General features: G+C 43.4%; 2 protein-coding genes across 3 annotated transcripts in view; one reads left to right on the forward strand and one right to left on the reverse strand.

Moving 5' to 3' along the window:
• Positions 1-19,411, reverse strand: part of LOC121543033 (activating signal cointegrator 1 complex subunit 3) — a 160,326-nt gene that overhangs the window by 22,144 nt on the left and 118,771 nt on the right. The window contains exons 30-35 of the mRNA XM_041852716.2: positions 17,845-17,965; positions 17,378-17,520; positions 12,532-12,669; positions 12,044-12,164; positions 11,639-11,771; positions 11,376-11,501 (exon numbers count right to left, since the gene is read on the reverse strand). Coding sequence (XP_041708650.2) covers positions 11,376-11,501; positions 11,639-11,771; positions 12,044-12,164; positions 12,532-12,669; positions 17,378-17,520; positions 17,845-17,965 — 782 coding nt within the window. The remainder of the gene's footprint in view (positions 1-11,375; positions 11,502-11,638; positions 11,772-12,043; positions 12,165-12,531; positions 12,670-17,377; positions 17,521-17,844; positions 17,966-19,411) is intronic.
• LOC121543034 (GTPase IMAP family member 8) lies at positions 1,231-6,502 on the forward strand. Of its 2 annotated transcripts, none has more exons than XM_041852718.2 (6): positions 1,231-1,622; positions 3,226-3,912; positions 4,068-4,877; positions 4,963-5,103; positions 5,377-5,510; positions 6,181-6,502. In XM_041852718.2, the coding sequence occupies exons 1-6, from the start codon at positions 1,604-1,606 to the stop codon at positions 6,241-6,243; spliced, it is 1,854 nt and encodes a 617-aa protein (XP_041708652.1). In that variant the 5' UTR covers positions 1,231-1,603; the 3' UTR covers positions 6,244-6,502. The 2 variants fall into 2 exon arrangements, with proteins under 2 accessions (XP_041708652.1, XP_041708651.1); XM_041852717.2 differs by having other exon boundaries at positions 1,236-1,622; positions 5,377-5,541.

The following is a 19,411-nucleotide window of genomic DNA, read 5'->3' on the forward strand; positions in this document are numbered from 1 at the left end:
CCGGGTCGGACCCCCCTTTGCCTCCAGAACTACCCAAATTCTTCTGGACATGGATTCTACAATGTGTGGTGTTCAAACGTTGCTCAATTGGTATCAAGTAGGGTGGCAGAAATTCCTGGAACTTTCAATAAATTCCCTGGTTTTCTCGAAATCCCAGTTGGAGGATTTTGGATTTCCTGCTTATTCCCTCCTGATTCCAGGAATCCTCCAACCGGGATTTCTGGAAAACCAGGGAATTTATTGAAAGTTCCAGGAATTTTGCCACCCTAGTATCAAGGGACCAAATGTGTGCCAGGAAAACATTCCCCACACCATTACACCACCGCCAGCAGCCTGTACCGTTGACACCAGGCAGGATGGTGCCATGGACTCATGCTGCTTACACCAAATCCTGACTCTGCCATCAGCACGATGCAACAGGAACTGGGATTCGTCGGACCAGGCAATGTTTTTCCACTCAATTGTCCAGTGTTGGTGATCACGTGGGCACTTGAGCCACTTCTTCTTGTTTTTAGCTGATAGGAATGGAACCCGGTGTGGTCGTCTGCTGCAATAGCCCATCTGTGACAAGGACAGACGAGTTGTGCATTCCGAGATGCCGTTCTGCACACCGTTGTACTGTGTTTGCGCTGCTATTTGCCCGTTTGTTGCCCACCTGTTAGCTTGCACGATTCTTGTCATTCGCCTTCAACCTTTCTCATCAATGAGCTGTTTTCACCCTCAGTACTGCAGCTGACAGGATGTTTTTTGTTTGTCACACTATTCTCTGTTATCCCTAGATACGGTTGTGCGTGAAAAGCCGGACATTTCTAAGATACTGGAACCGGCACACCTGGCATCAACAATCATACCTCGCTCAAAGTCGCTTAGGTCACTCGTTTTGCCCATTCTAATGTTCAATCGAACAGTAACTGAATGCCTCCATGCCTGTCTGCCTGCTTTACTGTATATAGCAAGCCACGGCCACGTGACTCACTGTCAGTTGGAGCGTACCATTTTCATTCCATTTTCTACATTTTACATTCATTTATATATACACGTTTTAAATACTTTCCGTAATATTTGTTGGTCATTTTTTTCCGTGTGGACAATCAACTAGACATCTGAGTAATGGAGTATGTGAACACCTTTGTTATGATTACAGTGAGTGAAAGCATGTAGAATATGTGGTAAAGAAACAAGAACTCACAGAACAGGTTTTCAGTAATGTGAAACGTCTTGAACATTGCAGATAGAAATGTAAGGAATAGAGATGACATGATTCCATATTCTACATGAAAGATAACCAATCTAGACTGTTCTACACTATACATTTCTACCTGAATGCTCTGCAATGTTACAGAGGTACCTGAACTTCTATACAGTACATGCGGGCCAAACCAGTGTCTGCCTCATGACGTTGAATGCGAGATAAGATTGTTTCACTATTTTCTGTCACAAACTCTTAGTTGGCATTCGTGGTTTCACGTTCTCTGGCGGGACACAGAGCAGTCTTACTATAGATTTGGAGAAGAGCAGACATACTGTACAGGCCTATCGTTAGGGCCAGACTTCCCCAAGGTCTTCTGAGAACAGACACAGGGCAGAGAGGGACACTGACAAAATGGCAAGCAGCATTTGTGGTAAGTCTTGTGATTACTTTTCTTTTACCATGCTAAAATGTAGTATTTAATTTTATTTAAAGTTCTGCAATACCATACTTAAATGTAACCATTGTCTTTTTCGCGGTCATTGATGTAGCACAGATTGCAATAAAGATTAGACTACCTTTTGACAGTACACTGATTACTGGCAAGCACCATTACATACCAATTGATTTGAGGTAGCCACCAATTTAGTTGAATTTCGTTCGTTTTTAAGTACCAGAATTAACCATTATTACCACATATTCTTAGTAAAATACAGGAAAATAATGACGCTGTCAGATGAGACAGCCTAATCAATTTTCACCTCAGATTGAGGGGAAATCGATAATCATGTGGGGAATTTGGTAATATCAATCGATGTGCAGGAATCCCTAGGCTAAGTGGATTTGAATCAAATCATGTATTAGGGCAATACTCATTTTTCTTCATATAACTTCTAGGGTTAAACTCCGCTGATCTTATTTTAGCATTGTACAAATCACTTTAATTCAAAACTCAGCTTGCACCTATAAGCATCGTGTAGCGCATATTTATTTTTTCTCGTTTTGAAACTATGCCAGCATTAGACATTACACAAACATGTAAACTAGCTACTAGCTTCGGATGCACAGGCTTCGCTCAGGTTGTTCGAAAACCTGGGGAAGTTGTCCGCAGGAAGATGCTAGCCCTGTGAGACCCCTGGTTGTAAAAAGTTAAAACAAAGAGGAAAAACAAGGAAATACCTCTCCTGAGGAGATTTTTCTTTTAAACGTAATTTCCTTCAGAGCCAATCAGATATGAGCATTAACAGCCTGCCCACAGAGCCCGCCCAATAGTCAAGTCAACGAAATTTGGAAGGATGGCCTCGAGAGACTGACTGTATTGGAGTCGATTTACATTAGTAGAATATGTATAGTAAGATCTCTCTCTTCAACATTAGTTGCAACTTTTCTGTTTACACTATCCTTCCATTAGCCTTGGATGTAGTGTGGCCAAAGCCACATTCCTGCTTTGGGTGTGTGCAGCTATTAGCATACTGTAAATACCATAGTATATAGACAACCAAAATAAGGATAGCTATTCAAACAAACAATAGACCCATTTCCCGGCCCTGTCATGAAAATGTGCGTGCGCATGTGTGCATAAGAAAAATGTTTGTTTACATGGAAGTGGATACTTGCTTGTGCAAGTTAACAAACGTAATCAGATGATGTATTAGTAGCTGAGACATGTATGTTGTTGGTATAAAAATATTATACATCTAACTAAAACAGTCTTTTCATATTAAGCAAAAGGCAAAAAGTGTTACATTTAGCCCTGGTCTCCCCTAATTAAGGGAATTCTTGCAGGTAAATGTGGCACCGGAGAGCCATTGTCTTTACACTGTACCACTCAGAGGGGGGTATGTGGTGTAGGTGTGTCCCACACTATCTACGGAGGTGGCTTAGGAAAGAGAGATTTGAATCTAATCACACTAAAATGTGTGTCCTGGAACTTGAATGTTGTCAAACTAGTGTAGTGTAAAAAGGCCCTTCTGATTAGATGACTGATTTCTTTGGTATGGGTGTGAGTGGCAAGTTTTTTACTCTATCTCTTTCAGAGCTGAGGGCTGTGTTACTGGGTTCAAACCGGTCTGGTAAGAAATTTGTGGGGAACACCATTCTGGGAAAAGAGGCCTTGGATGCATCCAGAAGCACTGCCCCATGTGAGAAGGGAGAGGGCGATGTCTGCGGGAGGAAGGTAAATCTGGTGGACAGTCCAGGCTGGTGGAAGGAGTTTCATTTGTCTGATACAGCTGCACTTGTTAAATATGGACTGCAGCACAGTGTGTCTCTATGCCCCCCTGGACCCCATGCTTTCATCCTTGTGGTTGAGGTGGACTTGCCATTCACTGATGCCTACAGAAGATCAGTGGAGGATCACGTCCAGCTCTTTGGCGAGAGAGTCTGGAGTTACACCATCATACTGTTCACATGGAAGGACTGTCTGGGAGACACAACCATTGAGCAGTTCATTGAGGGTGAAGGAGAGGCCCTCCAATGGCTTATAGAGAAATGTGGTAGGAGATATCATGTTTTCAGCAATGAGGACAGGGGTGATGGCACTCAGGTCACAGAGCTACTGCACAAGATAGACGTGATGGTGGCAGGAAATAGTGGCAGCCATTTTGAAATTGAGACCTCGCAATTTCAGAAAGTGGAGAAGGACAGAAGGGAAATGGAAGAGAGAGCTCAAGAGAGATTTCTTAGAGCTCAGAGGCAAAGAAAGATGCTGAAAGCCCTCAAAGGTTAGTCCAAGTGTATTGATGCCTGATCTCTTGGGTCTTATACTGCACATTTTATGTTCCACTTCAAATCAATTCCAAACCATACAGCATGACATAAATGAATACAATAAAATGTGTTATCACTAATACAGAAAACCATTTACTTATTTCTTCAGGAAATGCACAGATTCAGAGAAAAATCCAAATTCTACTGGTGGGGTGGATCTGGGCTGGAAAAAGCCATGTAGGAAACACCATCTTGAACGATGAAGCATTTATTGAAGAAAGCACTAAAGACTCCACAAGAAGAAGTGGTGAAGTGGCTGGCAGGCAGATCACCATGGTAGATACACCAGGCTGGTGGAAATACTTCCCAGCCCAGCTGACCCCAAACAAGGTCGAGGAAGAGATCCTGAAAGGTGTGCCTCTGTGCTCTCCAGCACCCCATGCCATCCTCCTGGTAGTTCCAGCAGATACATCATTCACAGAAGACCAAAAGCAGAACATACAAGAGAACATGGAACGGTTTGGAGAGAATGTCTGGAGACACACTATCGTGCTGTTCACTTACGGGGACTGGCTGTGTGGAGTACCCATTGAGCAGCACATTGAGAGCGAAGGGGAAGCCCTCCAGTGGCTTGTTGAGAAATGTGGGAACAGGTATCATGTCCTCAACAATAAGAACAGGAGAGATCGCACTCAGGTCACCGACTTGCTAGAGAAGATAGAGGAGATGGTGGCAGGAAACAGTTTGTTTTTACTCACCACAGATACTCAAAGCAACGTGGAGACTGCCCATGGAACCAAAACCAACCAAGAGCTCTATGGTAGAGAGATTGAGCTTGAAGAGTTGGGGCGAATAGTGAATCAGGAATGGGACAGTAAGAACATGGAGATGAGGGAGAGAGTCAGGAGGGTATGGATGGCCATCCAGTCTGCTAAATCCAGGGACAGTGGAAATAACAGCATGGACATGCCTATGGAATGTAAGACGTACTTGTTGATGTCTTCTGTGTGTACTTAACTTATCTGTGTCTTAGAAATGTAATTTAATATCATTTTTCCTTCCAGTTAAAAAGCTGCCTGAGGCGCCCATCAGTAGGGACAAAAAGCAACACAAAGAAGAAAATGACAAGTCAATGAAGATGCATGGAGGGGAAATCAAAGGTCTCAAGAAAGATGTCTCATCGCCCTTACAACGTCTGTCCAACCGTGAGTAATCAAATCAGGGATGTACAGAAATACCTCAAAAGCTGGAACTGAAAGAACTACAATTTAATTTCAACCAAAATTGCCAAATATTTTATTTGAGGTAGATGATTAATTGCCATAGTTTCTGATTCTTTCTTGACCAGGAAATTCTCAGTTGATTCAGAATTTAATAGAAGTTAGCTTACTCATTGGGCAAACTTTCTGCAACAGCTCGATGGCAAACTTAGATTTTGAGGTGAAGTATCTATTTAACTTCCTAACATTGTTTTTCAGCAAGCACTGCTACCCTCACAGTACCCGGAGCTGTGGTTGGAATTCCAGTGAGTGGTCAGGTCAAAGACAAGTTAAAGGACATGCTTGAGAAGGAATGGCGCAGACGAGAAGCCGACATAATGTACAATATCCAGGTGACACTTCAGGACAAAATATGTCATTCAGGTAACGTAAAGTTACTGTCAATTTACATTGTCTTAACTGTATGCTTGTAACTGTACAAAACATTAGGAACACCTTCCAAATATTGAGTTGCACCCCCTTTTGGCCTCAGAACAGCCTCAATTCGTCAGGGTATGGACTCTACAAGGTGTCGAAAGCGTTCCACAGGGATGCTGGCCCATGTTGACTACAATGCTTCCTACAGTTGTGTCAAGTTGGCTGGATGTCCTTTGGGTGGTGGACCATTCTTGATACACACGGGAAACTGTTGAGCGTGAAAAACCCAACAACGATGCAGTTCTTGACACACTCAAACCAGTGCGCCTGGCACCTACTGCCATACCCCGTTCAAAAGTAGTTAAATATTTTGTCTTGCCCATTCACCCTCTGAATGGCACACATACACAATCCATGTCTCAATTGTCTCAAGGCTTAAAAATAATTATTTAACCTGTCTCCTAACCTTCATCTACACTGATGGAAGTGGATTTAACAAGTGACATCAATAAGGGATCATAACTTTCACCTGGATTCACCTGGTCAGTCTATGTCATGGAAAGAGCAGGTGTTCCTAATGTTTTGTAGACTCAGTGTATAGTAAACACACAGGCAGGCATTGATGGGATGATGGTTTGTTCATAGGTTCGTCTGAGCCTGATGCTTATGAGATTAAGACATCAAAGCAGAGAGTGGCTGCATGGTTGAGAGAGACAGATCATAAAGGTTCTGGAATAGGTTTGAGCAGCAGTGAAAGAGAAGAATGCCAGTAACGGAATGAAAGCATCATCAATGAGAAATAGAGCAAGACCCAATGACGGAGAGACAACCCCTTGACAGTCTAATATGACCTAGAACAGGGTTTCTCAAACTCAGTCCTGGGCCCCCCCCCCTTCCCTCCTGGGTGCAAGTTCTGTTTTTTGTGCACTACACAGCTGATTAAAAACCTCAAAACCAAAATGTGAACCCGGGGAACAGGACCGAGTTTGGGAACCCCTGACCTTGAGTACTACTCTGAATGTGGAATCCATTGTATACATCACTCTTCCCTTTGAAATTACATATTATTCATTTTTTTAAGGAACCTTTTTTAGTCCATGTTTCCAATTAACTGTATGATTTTTATTTTTGTTGATCAGTAAAACTATGATTCACAAAACGATAGTTTTAATCAATTTGTAAAAAGTAATATCACAATATTTTTTACTATGACTTTATTTTAGTTCTTTACACTTTATATGAGAAATTAATTGAAGGTAAGTACCTACAGTTCTATTGTATTAAATTGCATTGTACTGTATTTTATATATAACAAAAATACAGATCCCTGTAATAATAAGTATTAAATTGGGTTGTTACTAGTTTTTTATTATGACTATAACCATTAGAATAAGGGACCGTTCGGGGTATAGTCCAAATCAGATTTTCCATATTTTCATGCTATATTTATATAAAATATATGCTACAAAAATTCCACCAACAGGTTTCTGTGCACTTATCATCATGGTTTGCGTTTTCAACACCACAATCAAGTAGAGTATGTCCATTTCGACAAACAGAAAATACATCCCTGCCTATTCAGTATCGAAAGCTTGGTTTGACAATTTCAATAATGTCATTACACTTTTTGGTGTTTTGTAACAGAAGTCCCGTTCCATTAATAGAATGGCCGTTGCACAGTTTGGATGCTGGAATTATATTAGAGTGGAGTGGATGAACGTGTGCAGGTAGCCTACAGGAGAGTTTTAAAGTAGCCTAATCAGATTAAAATAATGTGACTAGTTGTGTTTATGCCACACATACAGTGGGGAAAAAAAGTATTTAGTCAGCCACCAATTGTGCAAGTTCTCCCACTTAAAAAGATGAGAGAGGCCTGTAATTTTCATCATAGGTACACGTCAACTATGACAGACAAATTGAGAATTTTTTTCTCCAGAATATCACATTGTAGGATTTTTTATGAATTTATTTGCAAATTATGGTGGAAAATAAATAGTTGGTCATCTACAAACAAGCAAGATTTCTGGCTCTCACAGACCTGTAACTTCTTCTTTAAGAGGCTCCTCTGTCCTCCACTCGTTACCTGTATTAATGGCACCTGTTTGAACTTGTTATCAGTATAAAAGACACCTGTCCACAACCTCAAACAGTCACACTCCAAACTCCACTATGGCCAAGACCAAAGAGCTGTCAAAGGACACCAGAAACAAAATTGTAGACCTGCACCAGGCTGGGAAGACTGAATCTGCAATAGGTAAGCAGCTTGGTTTGAAGAAATCAACTGTGGGAGCAATTATTAGGAAATGGAAGACATACAAGACCACTGATAATCTCCCTCGATCTGGGGCTCCACGCAAGATCTCACCCCGTGGGGTCAAAATGATCACAAGAACGGTGAGCAAAAATCCCAGAACCACACGGGGGGACCTAGTGAATGACCTGCAGAGAGCTGGGACCAAAGTAACAAAGCCTATCATCAGTAACACACTACGCCGCCAGGGACTCAAATCCTGCAGTGCCAGACGTGTCCCCCTGCTTAAGCCAGTACATGTCCAGGCCCGTCTGAAGTGCATTTGGATGATCCAGAAGAGGATTGGGAGAATGTCATATGGTCAGATGAAACCAAAATAGAACTTTTTGGTAAATACTCAACTCGTCGTGTTTGGAGGACAAAGAATGCTGAGTTGCATCCAAAGAACACCATACCTACTGTGAAGCATGGGGGTGGAAACATCATGCTTTGGGGCTGTTTTTCTGCAAAGGGACCAGGACGACTGATCCGTGTAAAGGAAAGAATGAATGGGGCCATGTATCGTGAGATTTTGAGTGAAAACCTCCTTCCATCAGCAAGGGCATTGAAGATTAAACGTGGCTGGGTCTTTCAGCATGACAATGATCCCAAACACACCGCCCGGGCAACGAAGGAGTGGCTTCGTAAGAAGCATTTCAAGGTCCTGGAGTGGCCTAGCCAGTCTCCAGATCTCAACCCCATAGAAAATCTTTGGAGGAGTTGAAAGTCCGTGTTGCCCAGCGACAGCCCCCAAAACATCACTGCTCTAGAGGAGATCTGCATGGAGGAATGGGCCAAAATACCAGCAACAGTGTGTGAAAACCTTGTGAAGACTTACAGAAAACGTTTGACCTGTGTCATTGCCAACAAAGGGTATATAACAAAGTATTGAGAAACTTTTGTTATTGACCAAATACTTATTTTCCACCATAATTTGCAAATAAATTCATAAAAAATCCTACAATGTGATTTTCTGGATTTTCTTTTCTCATTTTGTCTGTCATAGTTGACGTGTACCTATGATGAAAATTACAGGCCTCTCTCATCTTTTTAAGTGGGAGAACTTGCACAATTGGTGGCTGACTAAATACTTTTTTCCCCCACTGTATGTCCTTTAACTCATTTAACCTTTCACCTCTCAGCAACTATGAAATTCTCCCAGATCGATGATCGCCGTCTTTACATTGATATGAATTGCTCATCTCAAATGACATAATCAAAGGCCATCAGTAGGTCTCCCTGCTAGAGAGGTTATCACGACAGGATTAGGACTGAATCCTAATGAGTGCTTTGGATATAAGAGATACTGTGGTACTGTGTGTGTATGTATATACAGTGAGGGGAAAAAAGTATTTTGATCCCCTGCTGATTTTGTACGTTTGCCCACTGACAAAGACATGATCAGTCTATAATTTTAATGGTAGGTTTATTTGAACAGTGAGAGACAGAATAACAACAAAAAAATCCAGAAAAACGCATGTCGAAAATGTTATAAATTGATTTGCATTTTAATGAGGGAAATAACTATTTGACCCCTCTGCAAAACATGACTTAGTACTTGGTGGCAAAACCCTTGTTGGCAATCACAGAGGTCAGACGTTTCTTGTAGTTGGCCACCAGGTTTGCACACATCTCAGGAGGGATTTTGTCCCACTCCTCTTTGCAGATCTTCTCCAAGTCATTATGGTTTCGAGCCTGACGTTTGGCAACTCGAACCTTCAGCTCCCTCCACAGATTTTCTATGGGATTAAGGTCTGGAGACTGGCTAGGCCACTCCAGTACCTTAATGTGCTTCTTCTTGAGCCACTCCTTTGTTGCCTTGGCCGTGTGTTTTGGGTCATTGTCATGCTGGAATACCCATCCACGACCCATTTTCAATGCCCTGGCTGAGGGAAGGAGGTTCTCACCCAAGATTTGACAGTACATGGCCCCGTCCATCGTCCCTTTGATCCGGTGAAGTTGTCCTGTCCCCTAGCAGAAAAAACACCCCAAAGCATAATGTTTCCACCTCCATGTTTGACGGTGGGGATGGTGTTCTTGGGGTCATAGGCAGCATTCCTTCTCCTCCAAACACGGCGAGTTGAGTTGATGCCAAAGAGCTCGATTTTGGTCTCATCTGACCACAACACTTTCACCCAGTTCTCCTCTGAATCATTCAGATGTTCATTGGCAAACTTCAGACGGCCCTGTATATGTGCTTTCTTGAGCAGGGGGACCTCACGGCGTAGTGTGTTACCAATTGTTTTCTTTGTGACTATGGTCCCAGCTGCCTTGAGATCATTGACAAGATCCTCCCGTGTAGTTCTGGGCTGATTCCTCACCGTTCTCATGATCATTGCAACTCCACGAGGTGAGATCTTGCATGGAGCCCCAGGCCGAGTGAGATTGACAGTTATTTTGTGTTTCTTCCATTTGCGAATAATCGCACCAACTGTTGTCACCTTCTCACCAAGCTGCTTGGCGATGGTCTTGTAGCCCATTCCAGCCTTGTGTATGTCTACAATCTTGTCTCTGACATCCTTGGAGAGCTCTTTGGTCTTGGCCATAGTGGAGAGTTTGGAATCTAATTGATTGATTTTCTGTGGACAGCTCCCTTTAAGAGTGTGCTCCTAATCTCAGCTCGTTACCTGTATAAAAGACACCTGGGAGCCAGAAATCTTTCTGATTGAGAAAATGCAAATCAATTTATAACATTTTTGCGTTTTTCTGGATTATTCTGTTGATATTCTGTCTCTCACTGTTCAAATAAACCTACCATTAAAATTATAGACTGATCATTTCTTTGTCAGTGGGCAAACGTACAAAATCAGCAGGGGATCAAATACTTTTTTCCCTCACTGTATATATATATATATATATATATATATATATATATATATATATATATATATATATATATATATATATATATATATATATATAGCCCTAGTGTGTGACCGTGGCTTCTGAAGATGACCCTGTGGTTTCCATGGTGCTGCCATGAACAACAGCTATTGTTTGTCTCCTCAACATTCACTGGTAATGAATCAGTTAAATGTATGACTGGTTATCATGTACTCACACCATTTCACTGTCAAAACATTTTAGGGGGCATTTCTTGGAAAGACATGTAGCCCTTTTCTGCTTCTACATTTACGTCATTTAGCAGACGCTCTTATCCAGAGCGACTTACAGTTAAGTGAGTGCATACATTTTATTTAATTTTTTCATACTGGCCTCCTGTGGGAATCGAACCCACAACCCTGGCGTTGCAAACGCCATGCTCTACCAACTGAGCTACATCCCTGCCGGCCATTCCCTCCCCTACCCTGGACGACGCTGGGCCAATTGTGCGCCGCCCCATGGGTTCTACCAAGGGAGGGGGAAAAAACTGTGACTTATTCTGAGGTTCTTCAGATTGAACTTGTCATTAGTTGCCATATCAGACTTCAGAATGTGGTAGCCACTCTCAATTAGCTTCCAAAATGACTGAAACTTCACAACTGGAATTTCTGGGTTACATTTTTGTGATGAATCATCATAAAAAGTCTAAAACATAATCAAAACCTACCTGGGGTTCATGACCAGCCTGCGGAAGAAGTACGTCCAGGTGATGTAGTCCATAGCGTCCTGTTTAGAGGTGATGGTCCCTGCAGCAATCTCAGCATTCAGATGGTCTGACAGCACACCCATGAGACTGAGGAAGAGGTGGTAGTGAAAGAGAGTCGAGTTTCCCCCCCCACAATGTTAAATGCACTGAGACCAAGTTACAAGCACTGTAGCAATGGCCTTCACTATGTAAAGTCACCACAAAGCCAAAGGAAAGCCTCTCACCTGGACTCAACAGGGAAGGGTTCATAGAGGAACTTCTTGTAGAAGTCTTTCTTGATGTCGTGGACCAGGATCACAGCTTTGCCCTGGTCGTCATACTGAGGGCGGCCTGCACGGCCCATCATCTGCAGCACGTCTGGAGAGACCACAACACAACTACTGTAAACACAGTCCAAATGGAACTACTACAGGCGTAGAGAGCTGAACCACTTTCTTCAGAACAACTAATACCTACTGTAACTACAGGAGAGACAAACCACATCTACACATTTAGATGAAAACAACACATGGATGTACTGGATTTTCGAACTCACTTCCAAATGGAGAGTATTTGACCCGACAGGAAAAAAGAATAGATTTAATTCAATAAAGAAACAGTGATGGAAACAACTGAACATTAGCCTGTACCTGTGATGGGGTAGTCCACGTAGCGTCTGGTCTTCCCATCGTAGTACTCAGTACCTTTGACAATGACCAGATGGGCAGGGAAGTTTACTCCCCAGGCCAGAGTGCTGGTGGCTATTAGTATCTGGAGACAGAGAGATTAGAGTGTCATACCTGTCATGGATTTAACAAAGTAAAGCATTAACACCTTCAGTGTCATACCTGCAACATTGATTTATATATCTGTAACTATTCATTATGTATATACCTATAGGATGATCCTCTTTGTGTATCATTCATGTATGAGAATCTACTATTTGTTTTCTACCTGTGTCACCTGTCTGTGTCATACCTGTGTGAGTTTTTTGTCTGCATATCACTGTCCTACCTGGTTCTACCTGGACCTATCAGGGTCCTACCTGGTCCTACCTGGACCTATCAGGGTCCTACCTGGATCTACCTGGACCTATCAGGGTCCTACCTGGTCCTACCTGGACCTATCAGGGTCCTACCTGGATCTTGCAGTTGACAAACAGTTCCTCCACAGTTTTCCTGTCTCTCTCGTGTAGTCCAGCGTGGTGCATGCCGATTCCGAACGCCAACGTCAGCTTCAGGTTGGACTCCCTCACCGTGGCGATGATGTCTGTCATCTGGGGAACATTAACCAATCACAGCATGAGACCTTATCTCATCAACCTATGACAGCATGAGACCTTATCCCGTCGACCAATAAGAGACACAGTAAACCAGTACACAGTGTAGGACCAGAAGACACATCCATGATGAAGAAGACATCGTTGTACATGAGCAGGGAGGGGGGCTACGGAAGGAGTGGCGATAAACTGAAAACAACATGTGGGACAAAGCAAGCAAAACATTTGAGATGGTTTTACAGGGAGAGTTACAGGGAGGACGAGAGCTACAGTGCCTTGCAAAAGTATTCATCACCCTTGGCGTTTTTCCTATTTTGTTGCATTACAACCTGTTATTTAAATGGATTTTTATTTGGATTTCATGTAATGGACATACACAAAACAGTCAAAATTGGTGAAGTTAATTAATAACGGAAAAGTGGTGCATGCATATGTATTCACCCCCTTTGCTATGAAGCCCCTAAATAAGATCTGGTGCAACCAATTACCTTCAGAAGTCACATAATTAGTTAAATAAAGTCCACCTGTGTGCAATCTAAGTGTCACATGATCTCAATATATATACACCTGTTCTGAAAGGCCCCAGAGTCTGCAACACCACTAAGCAAGGGCCACCACCAAGCAAGCGGCACCATGAAGACCAAGGAGCTATCCAAACAAGTCAGGGACAAAGTTGTGGAGAAGTACAGATCAGATGTTGGGTTATAAAAAATATCAGAAACTTTGAACATTCCACGGAGCACCATTAAATCCATTACTAAAAAATGGAAAGAATATGGCACCACAACAAACCTGCCAAGAGAGGCCGCCCACCAAAACTCATGGACCAGGCAAGGAGGGCATTAACCAGAGAGGCAACAAAGAGACCAAAGATAACCCTGAAGGAGCTGCAAAGCTCCACAGCGGAGATTTGAGTATCTGTCCATAGGACCACTTTAAGCCGTACACTCCACAGAGCTGGGCTTTATGGAGTGGCCAGCAGAAAGCCATTGCTTGAAGAAAAAAATAAGCAAACACGTTTGGTGTTCGCCAAAAGGCTTGTGGGAGACTCCCCAAACATATGGAAGAAGGTACTCTGGTCAGAAGATACTAAATTTGAGCTTTTTGGCCATCAACGAAAACACTATGTCTGGCGCAAACCCAACACCTCTCATCACCCCGAGAACACCATCCAAACAGTGAAGCATGGTGGTGGCAGCATCATGCTGTGGGGATGTTTTTCATCGGCAGGGACTGGGAAACTGGTCAGAATTGAAGGAATGATGGATGGCGCTAAATACAGGGACATTCTTGAGGGAAACCTGTTTCAGTCTTCCAGAGATTTGAGACTGGGACGGAGGTTCACCTTCCAGCAGGACAATGACCCTAAGCATACTGCTAAAGCAACACTTGAGTGGTTTAAGGGGAAACATTTAAATGTCTTGGAATGGCCTAGTCAAAGCCCAGACCTCAATCCAATTGAGAATCTGTGGTAAGACTTAAAGATTGCTCTACACCAGCGGAACCCATCCAAAGAAGGAGCTGGAGCAGTTTTGCCTTGAAGAATATGCAAAAATCCCAGTGGCTAGATGTGCCAAGCTTATAGAGACATACCCCAAGAGACTTGCAGTTGTAATAGCTGCAAAAGGTGGCTCTACAAAGTATTGACTTTGGGGAGGTGAATAGTTATGCACGATCAAGTTCTCAGTTTTTTTGTCTTATTTCTTGTTTGTATCACAAAAAAAATTATTTTGCATCTTCAAAGTGGTAGGCATATTGTGTAAATCAAAATAAGGCAGCAAAATAGGAAAAATGCCAAGGGGGGTGAATATTTTCGCAAGCCACTGTACATGTTCAGAGGAATGAAGGAGGGAGCGGGGCTAACTGCAGCATAGGACGTAATAGAGAGATCGTAAAGCTAACTTGGGCAGAGAGGAGAGGGAGGGCGGGATGGAGGGAGGGACCCCCACTGAGACTTAGGCAGCTAGCGCCAGCCGCCTGTCACTCAAACCACAGGGACTCCAGCAGCTACACGGCCAGTACAGAAACACAGCAGGGAGCGGCATATATCACTGGAACACACACACTGCAGGGCCAGGTCAACTCACACAGGGTTAAGGCCAGTGTAACACACACACTCTAAAAATACACATACAGTAAATGCCAGGTAAGGTTCTTTCGCACACACACAAAATGTGGAGCTGAAAAAAGGACAAAATGTATTTCTGCTGTATATACAGTATTAAGGACTAGTTTGCATTGTGTGTGTATATTTTAGGAGTTGGGGTTTGATGTCAGTCAGAGCTCTATATTTCCCTCAGACCACAGGCTTGGTGTGAAAGGCGAGCAGCCCATAAAACATGTTAATATCCATATTTTACAATGCCAAGCCGACTGTGACTCTATAAGGCCCAATATGAGGGATTATACACCAGACACACATCCAACACGGCTCTGCTCAGCTCTCTGTATCCTGGGGTTCTGGCAGGCCTGAGCAAACACATTGTTTTAGCGTTTTTTAGTGTGTGTTTGTATGAGAGAGATAGATGGAGGGAGAGAGAGATAGCTTGTGTGTGTGTGTGTGTGTGTGTGTGTGTGTGTGTGTGTGTGTATTGTAAGAAATTCTCCTTGTTTATGGGACCCTATACAGTGAGGGAAAAAAGTATTTGATCCCCTGCTCATTTTGTAAGTTTGCCCACTGACAAAGAAATGATCAGTCTATAATTGTAATGGAAGGTTTATTTGAACAGTGAGAGACAGAATAACAACAACAAAAATCCAGAAAAACGCATGTCAAAAATGTTAAAAAATTGATTTGCATTTTAATGAGGGAAGTAAGTATTTGACCCCCTCTCAATCAGAAAGATTTCTGGCTCCCAGGTGTCTTTTATACAGGTAACGAGCTGAGATTAGGAGCACACTCTTAAAGGGAGTGCTCCTTATCTCAGTTTGTTACCTGTATAAAATACACCTGTCCACAGAAGCAATCAATCAATCAGATTCCAAACTCTCCACCATGTCCAAGACCAAAGAGCTCTCCAAGGATGTCAGGGACAAGATTGTAGACCTACACAAGGCTGGAATGGGCTACAAGACCATCGCCAAGCAGCTTGGTGAGAAGGTGACAACAGTTGGTGCGATTATTCGCAAATGGAAGAAACACAAAATAACTGTCAATCTCCCTCGGCCTGGGGCTCCATGCAAGATCTCACCTCGTGGAGTTGCAATGATCATGAGAACGGTGAGGAATCAGCCCAGAACTACACAGGAAGATCTTGTAAATGATCTCAAGGCAGCTGGGACCATAGTCACCAAGAAAACAATTGGTAACACACTACGCCGTGAAGGACTGAAATCCTGCACCGCCCGCAAGGTCCCCCTGCTCAAGAAAGCACATATACAGGCCCGTCTGAAGTTTGCCAATGAACATCTGAATGATTCAGAGGAGAACTGGGTGAAAGTGTTGTGGTCAGATGAGACCAAAATCGAGCTCTTTGGCATCAACTCAACTCGCCGTGTTAGGAGGAGGAGGAATGCTGCCTATGATCCCAAGAACACCATCCCCACCGTCAAACATGGAGGTGGAAACATTATGCTTTGGGGGTGTTTTTCTGCTAAGGGGACAGGACAACTTCACTGCATCAAAGGGATGATGGACGGGGCCATGTACCGTCAAATCTTGGGTGAGAACCTCCTTCGCTCAGCCAGGACATTGAAAATGAGTCGTGGATGGGTATTCCAGCACGACAATGACCCAAAACACACGGCCAAGGCAACAAAGGAGTGGCTCAAGAAGAAGCACATTAAGGTCCTGGAGTGGCCTAGCCAGTCTCCAGACCTTAATCCCATAGAAAATCTGTGGAGGGAGCTGAAGGTTCGAGTTGCCAAACGTCAGCCTCGAAACCTTAATGACTTGGAGAAGATCTGCAAAGAGGAGTGGGACAAAATCCCTCCTGAGGTGTGCAAACCTGGTGGCCAACTACAAGAAACGTCTGACCTCTGTGATTGCCAACAAAGGTTTTGCCACCAAGTCATGTTTTGCAGAGGGGTCAAGTACTTATTTCCCTCATTAAAATGCAAATCAATTTATAACATTTTTGACATGCGTTTTTCAGGATTTCTTTGTTGTTATTCTGTCTCTCACTGTTAAAATAAACCTACCATTAAAATTATAGACTGATCATGTCTTTGTCAGTGGGCAAACGTACAAAATCAGCAGGGGATCAAATACTTTTTTCCTTCACTGTATGTATGTATTGTAAGAAATCCTCCTTGTTTATGGGACCCTATTGTCAGACACACATGTTAAGGTAATTACAGCCCATCTTCTATCAGAGCACATTTTCTCACATCTTGAAATAATCCTAAAGTATGCAGAGAAAATAATGGGAGATGACACAGGCTTTTCCTGTAGAAGATGGTTTGAGTTCCCTCTGTAATTACACTAAAACCAGTGCTTAGAGAGAGAGAATATCAGGAGGAGGAAGGAGAGGACGAGAAAGCAGAGAGGATGAGGAATAGGAAGATTGGAGGAATAGAAGAACCGAGAGAAAGAAAGAGGAGAAAGAGCGAGAGAAAGAGAGAGCGAGCGAGAGAGAGAGAAAGAGAGAGAGACTAAGAGAGAGCGAGCGAGAGAGAAAGAGAGAGAGAAATACTGTAGATGTTGTACACAGCTCTGACTACAGGGTTAGTTCCACTAGGATGTAAAAAGTATAAGCCTGGTCACCTGAGTCTCGTCCTGGTGCAGCCACTGTTTGGGGTCGTCCTCGGTGGCCAGGAAGGCTATCAGGTCAAGAGCTGTCAGACGAGTCTGTCGCCGCGACGACACAAAGATCAGAACAGGCTTGGCTGGAGAGTGACTGCGAATTGCTGGAGAGAGAGAGAGGGGGGGGATGCACAGTGTAGTTGCATACTTAGTGTGTGTTTCTGTGTGTGGTATACTAAAGCAATAAGGTTCGAGGGGGTTGTGGTATATGCAAAAAATATACCACGGCTAAGGGCTGTTCTTATGCACGACGCAACACGTCGCAATAAGGCACCCCAGGGGTGCCTTATTGCTATTATAAACTGGTTACCAACATAATTAGAGCAGTAAAAATAAATGTTTTGTCATACCCGTGGTATACGGTCTGATATACCACGGCTGTCAGCCAATCAGCATTCAGGGCTCGAACCATCCAGTTTATAATGTACCTTGGAACACAGGCTTGTTCATGCTGGCCATGCGGGGGCAGTAGTGCTGTCCTGGGAAGCCGTGGATGTGAACCTCCAATGGGACGGGACGCACAGATGGCCGGAAGTTAAACAAACCCACCTGTAAGAGAGGGGGGGGAGAGGAGAAGTGAGAGAGAGAGAGTTAGACAGAGTGGATGAAAGAGAACCATATGGACATATAACTACAGAAAGAGAATAAATGTCTTCTCTCAGTCAGTGAGAGAGAGAGAGAGACAGAGTGGATGAAAGAGAACCAGAGCGAGAGAGAGCGATAGATAGATAAAGTGAGTCCAGCTGGCAGCGAGGCCCATCTGGGTGTCTAAAGGTTTGTCATTGTCCCTGTCCGGGGGAGAGGGACAGGGAACTGCACGCTTTTTGTCTGTTGTGCTCTATAAGGCTCGCTGGGTAGGGCAGCAGTGCATTGTGGCGTGTGGAGTGGCCAGGCAGGGCAGGCGCGTGTGTACACATATCTAAAAGCCTGGAAAATGGATTGGGCATCTAAACCCAGCCAACAGCCCCAGTCCCTCTCGTCCCCAGTCTAAACAGCCAGATTTATAACCAGCCAATCTGTCTGCCAGGGACACTCTGCAACAGTAACACAACGTTTAGACAACCAATACTGTCACAGAGAAGACTGGAATGGCATGATACAGTTGGAATTAGAGCTCAATGTTTGAAAAGCATTACAAATGACATTATGGTAACACTTTATAATAACTTTCAGAAATATGTAGTTGTAAATGCTTTTATAAATGTTATATACAGTGGGGGAAAAAAGTATTTAGTCAGCCACCAATTGTGCAAGTTCTCCCACTTAAAAAGATGAGAGAGGCCTGTAATTTTCATCATAGGTACACGTCAACTATGACAGACAAATGGAGGAAAAAAAATCCAGAAAATCACATTGTAGGATTTTTAATGAATTTATTTGCAAATTATGGTGGAAAATAAGTATTTGGTCACCTACAAACAAGCAAGATTTCTGGCTCTCACAGACCTGTAACTTCTTCTTTAAGAGGCTCCTCTGTCCTCCACTCATTACCTGTATTAATGGCACCTGTTTGAACTTGTTATCAGTATAAAATACACCTGTCCACAACCTCAAACAGTCACACTCCAAACTCCACTATGGCCAAGACCAAAGAGCTGTCAAAGGACACCAGAAACAAAATTGTAGACCTGCACCAGGCTGGGAAGACTGAATATGCAATAGGTAAGCAGCTTGGTTTGAAGAAATCAACTGTGGGAGCAATTATTAGGAAATGGAAGACATACAAGACCACTGATAATCTCCCTCGATCTGGGGCTCCACGCAAGATCTCACCCCGTGGGGTCAAAATGATCACAAGAACGGTGAGCAAAAATCCCAGAACCACACGGGGGGACCTAGTGAATGACCTGCAGAGAGCTGGGACCAAAGTAACAAAGCCTACCATCAGTAACACACTACGCCGCCAGGGACTCAAATCCTGCAGTGCCAGACGTGTCCCCCTGCTTAAGCCAGTACATGTCCAGGCCCGTCTGAAGTTTGCTAGAGTGCATTTGG

The sequence above is a fragment of the Coregonus clupeaformis genome, chromosome 28 (genome assembly GCF_020615455.1).
Source record: "Coregonus clupeaformis isolate EN_2021a chromosome 28, ASM2061545v1, whole genome shotgun sequence".
In the NCBI taxonomy this organism is placed as follows: Eukaryota; Metazoa; Chordata; class Actinopteri; order Salmoniformes; family Salmonidae; genus Coregonus; species Coregonus clupeaformis.

Coding starts and splice junctions, on each gene's coding strand:
- LOC121543034 (XM_041852717.2), top strand. Junction 3,913..4,067: donor GATGCTGAAAGCCCTCAAAG/GTTAGTCCAAGT, acceptor TTATTTCTTCAG/GAAATGCACAGATTCAGAGA. Junction 5,104..5,376: donor CTTACAACGTCTGTCCAACC/GTGAGTAATCAA, acceptor ATTGTTTTTCAG/CAAGCACTGCTACCCTCACA.